We start from the raw sequence: 17,500 nt of genomic DNA on the forward strand, positions 1-17,500 counted from the left end.
TCCCGCTGCTGTAAGAGAACCCGGCTATTTATATCTCGCAGAATTAAATCTGGTACTGATGTGTGATTGTGGAAAAGCAGTTCCTGCTTCCTTTGTGTGTGTCGAGGGTGTGTGTCGAGGGTGTGTGTGTGTGTGTGTGGAGATGAGGAGAAGATGACACTGCTAGAAAGAGAATAAGTAAAGAGTTATTCTTCACAGAGAAGGTCGGGTGATCAGGTGGTTAGGTGATCAGGTGATCAGGTGATCAAGTGGTCTGGTGTGATGAGCTCGTGAGATCCCAGAACACAGATTGATTTCACACACACCTAGATTTCCTTAGGGTCAGTGTGAGCGTCCACTCTGCAGCTCCTCTATACTTACACATTACCTGCACAGCACCTGTGTTACTGCGTGATTGTTTCTGTGTGATTGGTTGATTGGGTTTTAGTGACCTTGCATGAGATTGGCAGTTGGTTTCTGTGTGCTTGCATATGATTGGTTATAGAGTTACTGTGTGATTGGCTGTGATTGATTATAGTGTTGGTGTTTGATTGGCTGTGATTGGCTGTAGGTTTACTGTGTGATTGACTATGATCGGTTATAGGTTTGCTGTGTGGTTGGCTGTGATTGGCTGTAGGGTTACTGTGTGATTGACTATGAGCGGTTATAGGGTTTGCTGTGTGATTGACTATGATCGGTTATAGGGTTGCTGTGTGATTGACTATGATCGGTTATAGGTTTGCTGTGTGGTTGGCTGTGATTGGCTGTAGGGTTACTGTGTGATTGACTATGAGCGGTTATAGGGTTTGCTGTGTGATTGACTATGATCGGTTATAGGGTTGCTGTGTGATTGACTATGATCGGTTATAGGGTTGCTGTGTGATTGACTATGAGCGGTTATAGGTTTGCTGTGTGGTTGGCTGTGATTGGCTGTAGGGTTGCTGTGTGATTGACTATGATCGGTTATAGGGTTGCTGTGTGGTTGGCTGTGATTGGCTGTAGGGTTACTGTGTGATTGACTATGATCGGTTATAGGGTTGCTGTGTGATTGACTATGATCGGTTATAGGGTTGCTGTGTGGTTGGCTGTGATTGGCTGTAGGGTTACTGTGTGATTGACTATGATCGGTTATAGGGTTGCTGTGTGATTGACTATGATCGGTTATAGGGTTGCTGTGTGGTTGACTATGATCGGTTATAGGGTTGCTGTGTGATTGACTATGATCGGTTATAGGTTTGCTGTGTGGTTGGCTGTGATTGGCTGTAGGGTTGCTGTGTGGTTGACTATGATTGGTTGTAGGGTTTCAGTGACCTTGCGTGTGATTGGCCGCTATTTCTGATTCAGGCACTTGGTGGGAATCAGAGGTTATTTTGGGGGCACGATTTCGGAGCGTTATTAGGTGAGATGATTTTAGGTGGAACGCTGGTGATTGGCAGGTGATTTGTGGGGTGATGGAGGGTGTTTGGAGGGGTGATGATGAATGACAGGAGCTGACAGCATGAGAAGCTTTCACAGTGGGGAACTGAGCTAAGAGCCACTGAGCCACAAATGCCAAACTCAAATGGCATGTGCTGTGTGTGTGTGTGTGTGTGTGTGTGTGTGTGTGTGAGGGGGGGGGGGGGTAGTAAGTGGATCTTACTGTTTATTTCTCCGTATTAAACACAGTCCTGGACCAGAAACTGGTCTACACCCACCAGTCGCACTGGTTTACACCCACACTGGAGTGTGAAGAAGCTGTAGGTGTGAGGAACCTCGGTGCTGGAGCTGTTCTTGTTTATGTTAATCAATTTATTGATCTTAAAATTAGGAAAATACTGTTTACAGTGTGTTTATGGTGTATTCTGATATTTACCTATTATATGACTTATGAAAATGAAATCTCTCTCTCTCTCTCTCTCTCTCTCTCTCTCTCGCTCTCTCTCTCTCGCTCTCGCTCTCTCTCGCTCTCTCTCTCTCTCTCGCTCTCTCTCTGTTAGCTCAGTGTTTGCTCTTTAGCCCTGATGAATAATTGATCTGCTGCTGTCTTAATCATTCATATGCCATCTGTCATATTGTACTGTGTGTGTGTGTGTGTGTGTGTGTGTTTTTTTCATTAAAAAAATCCCTAACCAGCACGTAACCATAACAGGTTAGGTTAGGGTTAAGGTCAGGGTCAGAGTCAGAGTCAGGGTTAGGGTCAGGGTTAGGGTTAGGTTAGGGTTAAGGTTAGGGTCAGGGTTAAGGTTAGGGTCAGGGTCAGGGTTAGGGTTAGGGTTAAGGTTAGGGTCAGGGTTAAGGTCAGGGTCAGGGTTAAGGTTAGGGTCAGGGTCAGGGTTAGGGTTAGGGTTAAGGTTAGGGTCAGGGTTGAGGTTAGGGTCAGGGTCAGGGTTAAAGTTAGGGTCAGGGTTAAAGTTAGGGTCAGAGTCAGAGTCAGGGTCAGGTTTAGGGTTAGGGTCAGGGTCAGAGTCAGGGTCAGGGTCAGGGTCAGGGTCAGGGTCAGGGTTAGAGTTAGGGTTAGGGTTAGGGTTAGTTTAGGGTTAAGGTTAGGGTCAGGGTTAAGGTTAGGGTCAGGGTCAGGGTCAGGGTCAGGGTTAAGGTTAGGGTCAGGGTCAGGGTTAGGGTTAGGGTTAGGGTTAAGGTTAGGGTCAGGGTTGAGGTTAGGGTTAGGGTTAAGGTTAAGGTTAGGGTCAGGGTCAGGGTTAAGGTTAGGGTCAGGGTCAGGGTCAGGGTTAAAGTTAGGGTTAAAGTTAGGGTCAGAGTCAGAGTCAGGGTCAGGTTTAGGGTTAGGGTCAGAGTCAGTGTCAGAGTCAGAGTCAGGGTCAGGTTTAGGGTTAGGGTCAGGGTCAGGGTCAGGGTCAGGGTCAGGGTTAGAGTTAGGGTTAGGGTTAGGGTTAGGGTTAGTTTAGGGTTAGGGTCAGGGTCAGGGTTAGGGTTAGGGTTAGGGTTAAGGTTAGGGTCAGGGTCAGGGTTAGGGTCAGGGTTTCTGCCAGTTATCCCACCCTTTCGCAGCTCCCCCCAGCACTAGCAAAGCTCCTGACTCTAGGAGAGTAAGAGCTTATCACATGTCTGCTCCCATACGTGTGAAGCCAGACACCACCTCCTCTCTGACTGCTGCTGATGCACTTCAGCTGACCTGCTGAAGCTCCACCACACCAGCTAACAGACGCCGGTGCCGGCCAACATTGCTTTTAGAGTGATGAGGGGAGAGAGCGCCATCTACCCACCCGGAGAGAGAGCACGGCCAGTTGTGCTCTATTAGACTCCGGCTGCCGGCAAAGTGGCATGGCTTGTGATTTGTACTTGTGACCCCCGGGTAGTAGCGGTAGACCATGTTCTAGATAACAGTAAGTCCTACAGTGACAGAACACACATTAGTAAGCCTATCAGAGATTACTGGACACCTCCTCTTACTTTGAGTGTGTGTGATGACTCAGACATGCAGTGGGCAGTGGTGGCTCAGCGGTTAGAGTGCCGGGATATTGATAACAGGGTTGTGGGTTTGATTCCTGGGCTCGGCAAGCTGCCACTGTTGGGCCCTTGAGCAAGGCTCTTCACCCTCTCTGCTCCCCGGGCGCTGGAGTTGGCTGCCCACCGCTGTGTGTGTGTGTGTGTGTGTGTGTGTGTGTGTGTGTGTGTGTGTACTCACTGCCCCTAACACATGTGAGTGTGTGTTCACTACCAGATGGGTTAAATGCGGAGGACACATTTTGCTGTACAGTGACAAATACGTGCACCTTTACCTTTAGTTAGCACAATGCTAATTGGTGGGGTATAAGCATATAAGCTTCCATTACTTGCTAGCTACATTAGCCTCATAGCTCCAGTTTTTGGCCAAACTATTGCTTTAATTGCTTCTATCTTATTTAATCTTTTTTTCTGAATATGCAAAAACACAGTTTACTGTTTTTATAATTATTATTAATGTATTTCTTTATTTCTGTGATTGATTCCCTGTATCAGTGATTTCATATCACTCCATCTTTGTTTCACTAGATGAATTCCTTTCTCAGATATTACAATATTATTAAAAGTACAATAAATATATATAAAAATATATAAATTAAATATAAAATCTGACACCTAAGTGACACTCCAGATGTGACTGCAATATGCAGAACAGTAAAGTATTATGTGTGTGTGTGTGTGTGTGTGTGTGTTTATTTGTGTATGTGTGTATGTGTGTATGTGTGTGTGTGTGTGTGTATGTGTGTGTGTATTTGTGTATGTGTGTGTGTATGTGTGTATGTGTATGTGTGTGTGTGTGTATTTGTGTATGTGTGTATGTGTGTGTGTATTTGTGTATGTGTGTGTGTATGTGTGTATGTGTATGTGTGTGTGTGTGTATGTGTGTGTGTATTTGTGTATGTGTGTGTGTATGTGTGTATGTGTATGTGTGTGTGTGTGTATTTGTGTATGTGTGTATGTGTGTGTGTATTTGTGTATGTGTGTGTGTATGTGTGTATGTGTATGTGTGTGTGTGTGTATTTGTGTATGTGTGTGTGTGTGTGTGTGTGTGTGTGTGTGTGTGTGATTGGTTGCAGTCGTTCATATTCAGAAATAGCTTTACTTAAAAACATCAGTATGACTTTAATCTTCTTTATTCAGTGACGGTCAGCAATGTCTCCCAGCTTCGACTAGTGGTCTCCCTCTCAGCACGGTTAGGGATGTTAAGATGATGACCGTTGGGAGGTGGGGCCCACCGCTACGTAACAGAGGGAAATCCCTTCCCCCAGAGGGAAGTTCCCTACTACTTGGGGATAGGTAGTGCATAGGTAGTGTGAACGTCATGTGGTTATAGGTCAAAGGTCATTTTAGAAATTTCTTATGCTTTGAGAATAAATAATAATAAGGTGATTATTATTATTGTTATTATTATTATTATTGTTATTATTATTATTATTATTATTATTAATAATAATAATAATAATAATAATAATAATAATAACAATAATAAAGGTTAATCTTTATTTTACAGTTATTTATTTATTTAATTAATTAATTTACATACTAACGTATTGGAGACCTATCTGGTCAAAATAAGGTGGTTGAGACATCCCTATAAACGAACCTTCAGCCAGATAACTTATCTGTGGAGTATATTGTTGCTTATTTCTGACCCCTGGCCCTGAGTCATCTCCTGGGCCTTACGTTTGTGCTCTTGATGATGTTTGTGTCTGAATCTGAAGAATGAACAACACCCTACTCTCAGCAATGGAGGAATGAATCAGGTGTGATTGATTTACTGTACCTTTATCTCTCTGCAGGATTCTAGCCACAGCAGGAGCTCATATGAACATCCCAGTGGACCTGCGGACGCTGAGGGCAGTACGTGTGCTGAGGCCGCTGAAGCTGGTGTCTGGAATTCCCAGTATGTTTCTGATCTGCATCCAAACACTGAACACCACAGTGTCAAAAGTATTCACACTGATTCCTCAGGTAGAAGTGAGTGGAGATACGAGGGTTTAAAAGACTTCTATAGAAGCTGAAGTATCAACTGAAGCTTTTTACTCCAGTAAAAGTGTAAAAGTACTGGTTTCAGAACCACTTCAAGTAGAAAAGTAAAAGTAATGGAAGGAAAACTAAGACCGAAAGCTTAGGCCGAGCCACAGGGGTCTATAGTGCACTACCCCCCCCCCCTCCCCAAAACCCCATTTCTCTAAAAGCCATAATGAGGAGAATGATCTATTAAAATGTTGATGTTAAAAATGTTGGGCTGCACTAGGCTCCTGTTTCAGCTGCAGATCTGCCCATTGAAAATGAAGCATTTCAGTAATATCAGCTCTATTAAAGGAGTGTCTCTGTGCTCTACTGAGCATCAACATGAGCTTCATGGAGGAAAATATGAGGAGTCGTTGTCTAGAAGTTCTGTAAAGCTGCAGAAAGTCAGACTTCAGAGGCGTGTGATCAATAAGCTTTATTGGAATGTAAATGTGGGGCTCAGTCGGGACGTTTCACTGCAGCTCTCTTGAGTCTCTGCCACGGACACAGTCTTCATACTAGACTACAGACGTCTGCTGTGAGCTCGCTGGAGAGGGACGGGACGTGTGCAGGTGTGATGATCTCTTATAAACCAATAGGGAGTCAGAATAGTGTCTGTTTATACTTCTCATCCAATCAGGATCAGACTCACACTTTCCGGATGGAGAGATTTATCTGGAGAGGGTTTTTTATTGATGAAGAGCCGGAATGAAAACTAAGGGAAATGAAATAGGAGGAACGAGGCTGATTTTAAAATGAAAGGAGGAGAAAGTTCAGATAATTGGGTGAAAATGTAAGAAGTAGAAGTAAAAAGTCTGAAATATAATGAATACTCCAGTACAGTTTAGATAACCAACATTTCTACTGTAGTAAAGTAATGAAGTATTCGTACTGTGATACTTGATACCTCTGGCTTAGGGCTGAGGGCTGTAAAGTCAGGGGTCAGATATACTGGTAAAGGTATGAGATCCTTGAGGGACTTTTGGAGATTAAAACTACTATGAGGCACCTTTAAGGAATTTTATTGAAGGTTCATAACAGCACTGTACGAGGTTCCTTCACAGTTTCAAACTGAAGAACCTCCAGAAGTTCCTCAAGGATCTTCTCCTTTTAACAGTGTGGGCTCTGATTGCTAACGTAAGGCCCTAATTATTCATCTGAACTACAGAGACAGTGCTGACTAACCTGGCTGACTAGAAATGTCTGCAAAGTAGTGATACATCATCTGTGTTTTCTCATTTTCATCATAATTGTTCAACACAAATATGAAATACTTAATAATTAAATCATTTGTATTACTTTCATACTTGGGGGAAAAAAATGAAACATGCAGACAATGTAAAATAAAACGTACGAAATTAAAATTACGCACTTTTATGAATTATGAAGCTCATTTTAAGTCTCTAATGTGAGTATGTATACACCAATCAGCCATAACATTAACACCACCTCAGCTCCACTGACTGTATAGGAGCACTGTGCAGTTCTATAGTTCCAGACTGTGACCATCTGTTTCTCTGAAGACTCAGGACCCCACAGGACTGACCACCACAGAGCATGCTGTAGTATTTAGATGGTGGGTCATTCTCAGGAGTGTGTGTGTGTGTTAGTGTGTGTTGCGCTGGTATGAGTAGATCACATACAGCCTTCAAACCTGCAGCTCTTCTCTTCACAGCTGAAACTGAGACTTGGTCCAGTGCTACCTTCGTACCATTTGAGGTCACTAACTGGACTTAATGAGCTTAACTGTTAAGAAAAACGTCTAAACACTTTTGACCAGTTGTGTATATGTATCTGTGTCTTGTCTGTGTGTATCCCAGGTCTACAGATAGTGCTGAAGTCTATCATGAAAGCCATGGTACCCCTGCTACAGATTGGGCTGCTGCTGTTCTTCGCCATCCTCATGTTCGCCATCATTGGTCTGGAGTTCTACAGCGGACGCCTGCACAACACGTGCTTACCAGCTCCAGATATACGGGGTAACACATACACACCTGCAGACACACACATAATGATCATTAGGGATCTGATAGCCAACCATAAACTCTCCAAGGGTGTAGATCACAAGGACCAGACTCGGGCGGTCCTCCACTCCACTAGCTTGGATCAAACCCTCTTTAAATGGACCCCTGAATGCATGAAACCAGAAGATTAAATGGGCCAGATTTGGCCAGCATGCCTCTGTGGAACCACAGCCATAACATTATGGCATTCATGGCTCGATGGTCCGAGCTGTTTTGGTATTAGTCAGGTGGTTTTAATGTTATGGCTGGATACTGTGAGCTACACATGGGTCACATGAGTTCCCCCAGAGTTCGAATGCCACAGTGAACACAAAGAAATGCTGTCACAGCTTGGACAGTTTTGGTCCACAGTACACTTGTCATGGCCATAGCTGCCCTTACGTGCCTTAACTGGGCAGTTTTTGGCCCAGATCTGTCTGCTAACTGGGGTTGCGTTTAAGAAACCCTTAGCGTGAGTCGATTGGAATAACGGTAAATCTCCAGGGCATCTATTTTTAAGTTCCTTCACCCACAGACAGACACTGGCCTTGGCTGTGGGATGCGAGCTCTTTTGGCTTAGCAGTCACTGTCCCCTTGCCAGGCACAGAAGGCCTACCTTGTGTCTGGCAGTGAGTAGTTCAATATCTGCGGTCTTGTTGTCAGTCCAGCCCTGATATTTCTTATCCTGGTAGTCCTGGACTTTAGCATGTTCCAGTATCCAACACCCCCAGGGAAAACCTCACCTTGGAGGGTTTGGAAGAATTGCAACCCTTAACTCTCCCAGATTGTCAGAGTTAACCTCTAAAGGAGGGCTAAGCTTCTTAGGGGTCCAAGCACTGCATATGCTTGTAATTTTATGTACTTGCTACATTTCCTCCAAAAAAAAAACAAGTTCTGGAAGTCATTCAAGCACCAACTTTGGAGGTTACCTGATTACAGTGCCAGCTTCCCAAGGGGTCAAGGATTCATGGAGACTTTATTGTCAATCACATCACATTGGTGGTTGGTGTGGCGCAACAGATAACACTACTACCTGCCAGTGAGCTACTACACCACGTGGGGAAACTGGGGTTCGATTCCCAGTCTGGGTGACTATGCTGCGCTACGCTAATAGGAGTCCTTGGGCAAGACTCCTAACACTAGGTTGGCCCTCCTCTGTAATATGAGTAACCTTGTAAGTCGCTCTGGATAAGAGCATCAGCTAAATGCCATAAATGTAAATGTAATGGGGATAGAACAAAATTGAGACCTCAAGGTCCCAGTTCCACCCAAACAGCAATTATGAATAAATAAAATAATAAAATAAATTAAGAAAATAAGAGGGGTAGACATAAATAGGGAAGGGCATTTTAAAAGTAGCAGCAATCTAATCACAATATGAGATGAAGTGGCAGCTGGGATGCATCCAGAATGCTTGAACCTGTTATCTGCCTGAAGAGGTGATGGTAAATGTTCTCCTACAGAGCCCCCCTCCTACATGTGACCTACTTGTGGTCTCTGGGACTGAAGTTCCTAAGGATGATTTTGTATTTCTCAGAGACTCCTGTGTGAGCATGGTCCAGGCTGGTGTAGAGGGCGTTCCTTCTTTTTGGTAGGAATGGCCCGTCTGGTTCTAGCCCAGCTTTTGACCCAACAGGTCATGAAACCCTCAGTTGAGACCCAAACTTCTTGTTTCTTGGGCTTTTTAATGGGTTTTCTCGCCACTTTTGTGAGGTCCGTATTTTAGCCCGGGAGGTTGATTCGAGACGCATTTATTGCCATTTTAGACCTCTGCCTAAAACCTTTGTGAAGTTGGCAATGGCAGTTTTTGACATTCTAGAAGAATGTGTCCTCATTTCTCCTCCTTCAGCTTGTCCTGTTCTGTAAGGCTGCAATTTCAGTCTGAAAGCTTGACAGTTTACTTGCAGCACAGGTTGTTAGGCAAGGAGCTCCATCCAGCTCTCATCACCGTTTCCTTGTTGCCACTAGGTCAGGTTGACATCCAAAGCTGGTTCATCTGCTCCATAGAGTCCTATTGTTATGGCAGTACTTTTCTACAGGGACTAGACAAGCTGGTGTGCAATTGCACATCTATGTCAGCAATGGGTGCAACTGAATGCAATCGTTTGAAGACATGTCCACAAACTTTTGGACGTGTAGTTTACTTCTGCTGAATATGCTAACAGTGTTCTTGTTGTTTTCTTCCAGAATAAAGAAAGTAAAAGTGGTGTGTGTGTGTGTGTGTGTGTGTGTCTCATAGAGAATGATACAGTGGCTGTGTGGAAGTTGGAGTTCCCCTGCGGTTTCAGACCGTGTCCGAATAAGTATATCTGCACTGATTCGTGGATTGGGCCCAATGATGGAATCACCCAGTTTGATAACATCCTCTTCGCTGTGCTGACCGTCTTTCAGTGCATCACCATGGAGGGCTGGACCACCGTGCTTTATAACGTAAGCGACGTCTCAGAACATCTCTCAGTGCCCTTCTTGAAAGGTGCAAGGATTTAGAGAGTCATATACTGGCCATATCCAAACATGGCCAGGCAAGAGGGATGCAGTCAGCTCTGTTAAAAGTGGATCATCATGTAATTTAATACATATGTTAGTTTTTTGAGACCTCTGCAACATCAGTGTGATAATTATATTATTATTGATTAAATCATATTAAGTAAGAAACAATAATAACTACATAATAAATGCAATTTATTCACAGCAATAAATGTTTTCTGCCTCATGGTGGATCATGGATGCACAAAATGCTTCAGAAAAATAAATACAGATTTATTAGTTATTAATGAATTATTGTATTAAGAATAATAATACAATAATAAGAAGGATTATTGATTAGAGGGTTGTGAGTTCGATACCCTACTTTGCAAAGTTGCCACTGTTGGGGTATCGAACCCACAACCCTGTCATCAACAGCCCAGAGCTTTGACCACTGAGCCACCACTGCCCATATGTTTTTCAGTAAATGGTCATGAGGTCAAATAAACAGAAATTGCTGGCAATTATTAAATGGTCAGACTTTAAGGGTTCGATAATGAAATCAAGAGGCAGTAGAAGCAAGTTCCTGTTTACATTATGTTTCACTGTTTGCCCAAAGTAAGTGAATTATGTTTATTATGCTTGTTTGAGAGGTTCGAGTCCCGCTGTATGTTTAAAAGAACATACTGAATCTCATGAGCCTCTTTCATTTCGTTCCTCTGTACTCTGGCTCTGGGCTCTTTAACAGTCTATTCTGGGTAGTGTGGGATGTAATTCATACTGCAGAACTGTTTGGGACAGAACTAAAGGGAAGTGAGAGTTCAGAGTTTTAAGACTGATGATTAAGACGGTGTGTTTTCTCTATGCAGGCTAACGATGCTTTGGGTCCCTCATACAACTGGCTGTACTTCATTCCACTCATCATAATCGGATCCTTCTTTGTGCTGAACTTGGTGCTGGGAGTCCTGTCGGGGTAAGTGTTGGTTCTAAGCAAGTGTTGGTTTAAAATGAGTGTGGATCTAGGCAAGTGTCAGTTCTGGGAAAGTGTCAGTTCTGGATTAATATCAGTTCTGGATGAGTGTCAGTTCTGGATGAGTGTCAGTTCTGGATGAATATCAGTTCTGGATGAGTGTCAGTTCTGGGAAAGTGTCAGTTCTGGATGAATATCAGTTCTGGATGAGTGTCAGTTCTGGATGAATATCAGTTCTGGATGAATATCAGTTCTGGATGAGTGTCAGTTCTGGGAAAGTATCAGTTCTGGATGAGTGTCAGTTCTGGATGAATATCAGTTCTGGACGAGTGTCAGTTCTGGATGAATATCAGTTCTGGATGAGTGTCAGTTCTGGATGAATATCAGTTCTGGATGAGTGTCAGTTCTGGGAAAGTATCAGTTCTGGATGAGTGTCAGTTCTGGATGAATATCAGTTCTGGATGAGTGTCAGTTCTGGATGAATATCAGTTCTGGGAAAATATCAGTTCTGGATGAATATCAGTTCTGGATGAGTGTCAGTTCTGGGAAAGTATCAGTTCTGGATGAATATCAGTTCTGGATGAGAATCAGTTCTGGATGAGTGTCAGTTCTGGATGAGTATCAGTTCTGGATGAGTGTCTCTGGTGGGTGTCAGTGTCCAATCTCTGTTCAGGTTGACTGTCAGATCTAGGCAAGTGTCAATCTGAGAGTGTCAGTTTGGGGTAAGTGTTGGATATAAGCATCAGGAATCGGGCTAGTGAGATTCTGTCGGTTCTGGCTGAGTATAAGACACACTCTAGGTGTGTGTTGGTTCTGGGTAAGTGTCAGATCTGGGATAGTAACATTCTGGGCAAATATTGGTCGCAGGCGAGTGTTTGATCTGGGCAAGTGTTAGTTCTGAGTAAGTGTCGGTTCTGGAAGAATGTCTGATCTAAGCAAGTGGTGGCTCTGGCCAGGGGTCATAGCTGATTGCCTTTCAGTTTTGGGCGAATGTCTAATTTGGGCAGGTTTGAGTTCTGGACAACTGTTGGTTTTGGGTCATTGTCAGGTCTATATCAATTCTGGACCCAAGCAAATATTGCTTCTTGTCAACTGTCAGATTTGGACAAGTATCTGATCTAGCTGATTGTCCTTTCTGGGCCAGTGTCTGATCTGGACACATGTCGGTTCTAGATAAGCTCTGTATGGTGAGTGTGTATCACTGTTTCGCTGGAGATGTTTACATGCTTGCATGTGTGTGTTTTGTCATGTGTGTGTGTGTGTGTGTGTGTGTGCTTGCATGCTCCTGCAGGGAGTTTGCGAAGGAGAGGGAGCGAGTGGAAAACCGCCGGGCGTTTATGAAGTTGCGGCGGCAGCAGCAGATCGAGCGCGAGCTGAATGGGTATAGAGCCTGGATCGACAGGGCAGGTGCTGCTCTGCGTCTCTAGCCCTCACAGCTCACACAGATTTCTACAGCAGTCTAGACCTCTGGAATGAAGTTCCACCTATTGGTTCTTATTTGATTTCAATTTTGCCATTGAAAGTTACGTATATCTAAAATAGTGAGCTCATAAATGCTGATCTTCTTCACCACCAGCTTCAACCATCAAGATCAGACCAGACTAAACGTCTGAGGTTTAAATAAGACACTAAGACTCCTCCAGAATAATCCTCTCCAACCATGTTCTGATCTTCAGTGCATTCACCACTGGTCTTTGTCTGAGTCTGAAGGGTGTTCGCTCATTGTGTTTTCAGAAGAGGTGATGCTGGCTGAGGAGAATAAGAACTCTGGACCATCTGCTCTGGACGGTGAGTATATCAAACAGCCTCTGCACTTCCACAGTCTCATCCTAGTCTTCCAAGAGTCTTCTCAGAAATTCTCACAAATACACTCCATGTCCAAAAGGTTTGTGGACACTCCTTCTAATGAAGGCGTTCAGTTAATTAAAGTTGCACCTGTTGCAAATGCACACACACTGAACCTATTGGCACCTAATGCCTAATGCCTAATGCCAGGCCTGGGTTGTGTTCTCTGGAATGATGGATGGTGGTGGAGCTCCAGCCAATACTTTTTGATGGGATGAGTTGGGGAGTTGGGGATGATGAGGTGGAGTAGTGATCATCATCCAACATTCTGACCTCACTAACGCTCTTGTTGAATGCAATCAAACCCTCACAACAATGCTCCTCCTCCAAAATCTAGTAGAACTTCTTCTTCTCTGGACAGTAGAAACAGTCACTCCAACAAAAGCAGGATCAGCTCTTTTTAATACCCTTGATTTCACAAGAAACAATGAATGAGAAGGTGTCCCAATACTTTTGTCATTTCAATTTATAGTATTTTAAGCAAAATAAAGTCCAAAAGGATATGTCTGAGGAGCAGAAAAAAGTTCTAAAACTCCAACCTTCTGACTCACTAAATGCTCTCATGTTTTTCTGGACAGTGCTGAAGAGAGCCACCACCATAAAGAGGCGAGGTGTGGACGCCATCAGGCGTGGTCCAGAGGAGCAGTACGCAGACATCGCTTCTGTTGGTAAGAACAGAGTATCTGATGCTGTAGGTAAGATTATCACTCTGGCGAATAAAACCAGGTTACACATCAGCTCTGAGAGAAGTGTCTAGAGTCGTCTTCTCTGTTGGCTTTCTCAGGAGTGCCTCTGAACAGGGCGAGTATCCGCAGTGCTAAACGAGGACCCACAGCGTATTTTCGGAGGAAAGAGAGAATGCTACGTATCTCCATCCGCCGAATGGTGAAAACGCACACCTTCTACTGGACCGTGCTGGGCCTGGTGGCCCTCAACACCCTCTGTGTGGCCATAGTCCATCATAAGCAGCCACCCTTGCTGTCCAGTTTCCTCTGTAAGTGCACATTTGGGTTTACTGCAGCCAGACCTTCAAGTCCTACAAGGTCAAGGTCTGTCGTATTTCTGATGTCCCTGTTCCCAGATTTCCAGAGCTTACACAGTTTGCGTCCACACTGCATCTGTATCACACTGTATATCCAGAGTATAACATACCACAGGGTCAGAGGTGTCAAAAGTATTGACATGGGTTTAAAAGACTTAAGCTTAAGCTTTTTACTCCAGTAAAAGCATTTCAGTAATATCAGCTCTATTAAAGGAGCGTCTCTGTGCTCTACTGAGCATTAACATGAGCTTCATGGAGGAAAATATGAGGAGTCGTTGTCTAGAAGTTCTGTAAAGCTGCAGAAAGTCAGACTTCAGAGGCGTGTGATCAATAAGCTTTATTGGAATGTAAATGTGGGGCTCAGTCGGGACGTTTCACTGCAGTTCTCTTGAGTCTCTGCCACGGACACAGTCTTCATACTAGACTACAGACGTCTGCTGTGAGCTGCTGGAGAGTGACGGGACGTGTGCAGGTGTGATGATCTCTTATAAACCAATAGGGAGTCAGAATGGAGTCTGTTTATGCTTCTCATCCAACCACGATCAGACTCCCACTTTCCAGATGGATTTTTATTTATTTATTTATCAATTATTTATTTGTTTTGAAGGATGACGAGCCGGAATGAAAACAAATGTAAACTATTCTAATGACTCTAGAAAACATGGACAGGTCTAGCGCCTCTGCTGGCCGGTTGCAGTATGACATGTAGCTCAGCATCTTCTCTAGTATTACGTAACTGTGACATCTGGGCATTTTTGCATTTCTTGTTACAGATTATGCCGAGTTCCTGTTTCTGGGTCTGTTTCTGACTGAGATGTTTCTGAAGATGTACGGCCTCGGCCCCCGACTCTACTTCCACTCCTCGTTTAACTGCTTCGACTGTGGGGTGAGTCACCTGGCCGCTTGGAGAAGAGGTTCACTGCGTTGGACCATAATCCAGAATCCTGGATATCACAATTATGACCATTGTGATCTGTATGAGTACAGTAAATGTGTTGCAGAAGCTGAAGCTGATGCACTTACAAATATACTACCTATAATAATTTGAGACGGTCCCTGGCCCTAAAGCCCTGAAGCAAAATGAATAATACACCTTAGTGTGTAATAAGGCTGTCTCAGACCGCTCTACAGATGTACGAGCGGTGAGACACGATATTACTTGTGTGAGACCTGACACTGTGGTCAGGGGATGTCTATAAATGAACACTGTACCTCATAGATGGCTGCAGCCCCACGTTCAACCAGAGCTGCTCAACAACCACGACCTGACCTCTACTTTGATCTCTTCTGCTGTGGACAGTAGATGTGGTAGTAATACTTACCCAGTGTCCAGTGTGGGGAGGCTGGTGTCTTGCCCTGGTTTGCATAAAATAGATCCATTAATGTAGGATATGGTTTTAAACCAGGTGATGTTACGTTCGATGATATTTTAACCATCCACGTTTCCACGGTCACCGGACACAGGCCCAGTATCCTCAGTATGACTGTACACTGATACACTTTTTATTAGATTAATGAGCAACATCACTGCAGGCTGTGTCGCTTAACAGAGCATTCACCGTTTGTACGCATTGTGAAAGTGTGCTGTGTGTATTCATGTGTTGTGTGTATGTGTGTTGTGTAGGTGATTGTAGGCAGTATCTTTGAGGTGATCTGGGGCTTCTTCAGGCCGGGCATGTCCTTCGGCATCAGCGTCCTGCGCGCCCTCCGACTGCTCCGAATCTTCAAAATCACCAAGTGAGTGCAGGAGAACAGATGTAGTGTTGTGTGTGTAAAGGTGCTGAGTGCAAAGGTGTATGTTTAAAGGTGTTGCATGTAAAGTAGTTGTTATGTGTAAAGTTGTGTTGAGCATGAAAGTGCCATGTGCAGAGGTGTTGCCTGTAAAGTAATTGTCTTGTGTAAAGTTGTTGTCACGTGTAAAGCTTTCCAAGTGAAGTTATGTGTAAAGTTGTGCATAAAACTGCCATGTGTAAAGGTGTATGTTCAAAGATGTTGCATGTAAAGAAGTTATGTGTAAAGTTGTGTGCAAAGCTTTCCAAGTGAAGTTATGTGTAAAGTTGTGTGTAAAGCTGCTGAGTGCAAAGGTGTATGTGCAAAGGTGTTGCATGTAAAGTAATTGTTATGTGTAAAGCTGCATGTAAAGTTGTGCAGAGCATGAAAATGCCATGTGCAGAGGTGTTGTCTGTAAAGTAGTTGTCTTGTGTAAAGTTGTAAGTGAAGTTCTTGTGTATAAAACTGAGATGTGTAAAGCTGTGTGTAAAACCGGCATGTGTGAAGTTATTGTGTATATCCATTGTTATATGTAAAGGTGGCATGCGTAAAGTGTAAAGTGGCTTCTGGGTTAAAAGGTTGCTGTCTTGTATGTACAGCGGTTGCCATTGGTGAAACTTCTATACAGAAAATTGTTGTCATGTAAAGTTCTTGTGTGTAAATGTGCTGTGTTAAAAGTGTCATGTGTAAAGCTGTTGTTTATGTGTAAAGTTACCATGTGTAACATTGCTGTGTGTAAAGCTGTGCTGTGTGTAAAGTTGCAGTCCTGTGTAAAGTAGCCATATGCAAATTGTTGTGTAAAGTGTAAAGGTCCCTTGTGTCAAGTTGCTGTGTATTGTTGGTTCTCAGGTACTGGGCGTCATTGAGGAACCTAGTGGTGTCTCTGATGAATTCCATGAAGTCCATCATCAGCCTGCTCTTCCTCCTCTTCCTCTTCATCGTGGTGTTTGCTTTGCTGGGCATGCAGCTGTTCGGGGGCCGGTGAGTGTGTGTGTGTAATGGAGTGAATGGAATAGTCTCCCACTGTCCCAGTGTTAGCAGTGTTAGCAGTGTTAATGGCATTCAGGGGTGTCTTTGCCTTTATGAAGCCCACTGGACGTCCATCTAACAGCTGCCACCTTCTCCTGCAGGTTCACCTTTGAGGATTACACTCCCACTAACTTTGATACGTTTCCAGCTGCCATCATGACTGTGTTTCAGGTATGGATCTGGTGTAAAGCCTCTCTATTTTGTCCAGTCAGCTGATAAGCTCTTAAAGAAGCGATGCAAAAATGAATCCAGCTCAATTAAACTCAATTAAATTAAAAAGTCAATTAAAAAAGTTTATATAGTCCTCATCTGGACCTCTAAACAAAGGCTAATCCATCACATATTCCTGTTGTCCAATGGGCTTGATATAGTTCTGCTAGTATTCAATCAAAAAGCACGCCCATGTGTCGCACTCCCACATCCAAATCTGACTGGTCAGCAGCTCTTCCAAAAAGTCATCACCACGCCCCCGACAAAATGACATCATCACATCTTTGCCGAGCTCTCACCTCTCTCCTTCACCCCACTGCAAACACCCCACTCCCCCCCACTCCCCTCCAAGGTCCTCCAACTACTTATTATCCTACTCATATTTCAGGCTGGTGGTCTCAACTCTAGCGGTCTCCTCCTAAAGCCTGGTTAGTTCATAAGCTTTTTAAATGTTTTTATGCAAATCTCTCCATCATTGCATCCATCAGTGAATCTGGTCATGGTTGAATGGTGAGAATTTAGTAGATGGACGTGAGAAACCGTGAAGCTCAAACACTGCTGTTCCTCCTCCTGCTTCTAAAGAACCTCCAGCAGAACCAGAACAGTGCTCTAAAACAGGCCATTTCCAAACCTCCAGAACTGTTACATCACAGTCTGTAACATTTACATAAACCCCGCCCACTAGAGAGCGCTCCAGTCAAAGCTGGTGAAGTGTTAAAACTGTAAAAC

General features: G+C 43.9%; 1 protein-coding gene across 1 annotated transcript in view; it reads left to right on the forward strand.

Annotated features, from left to right (window-relative positions):
- LOC140548823 (voltage-dependent R-type calcium channel subunit alpha-1E-like) overlaps positions 1–17,500 on the forward strand; it is a gene marked incomplete at its 3' end in the record, with an annotated part of 54,610 nt that overhangs the window by 12,176 nt on the left and 24,934 nt on the right. The window contains 12 exon segments of the mRNA XM_072671995.1: positions 5,223–5,326; positions 7,257–7,415; positions 9,679–9,869; positions 10,775–10,878; positions 12,167–12,282; positions 12,610–12,663; positions 13,299–13,388; positions 13,505–13,714; positions 14,536–14,648; positions 15,387–15,499; positions 16,382–16,513; positions 16,663–16,732. Of these exon segments, the coding sequence (XP_072528096.1) occupies positions 5,223–5,326; positions 7,257–7,415; positions 9,679–9,869; positions 10,775–10,878; positions 12,167–12,282; positions 12,610–12,663; positions 13,299–13,388; positions 13,505–13,714; positions 14,536–14,648; positions 15,387–15,499; positions 16,382–16,513; positions 16,663–16,732 (1,456 nt within the window).

This window comes from Salminus brasiliensis, unplaced genomic scaffold (assembly GCF_030463535.1).
Source record: "Salminus brasiliensis unplaced genomic scaffold, fSalBra1.hap2 scaffold_124, whole genome shotgun sequence".
NCBI lineage: Eukaryota > Metazoa > Chordata > Actinopteri > Characiformes > Bryconidae > Salminus > Salminus brasiliensis.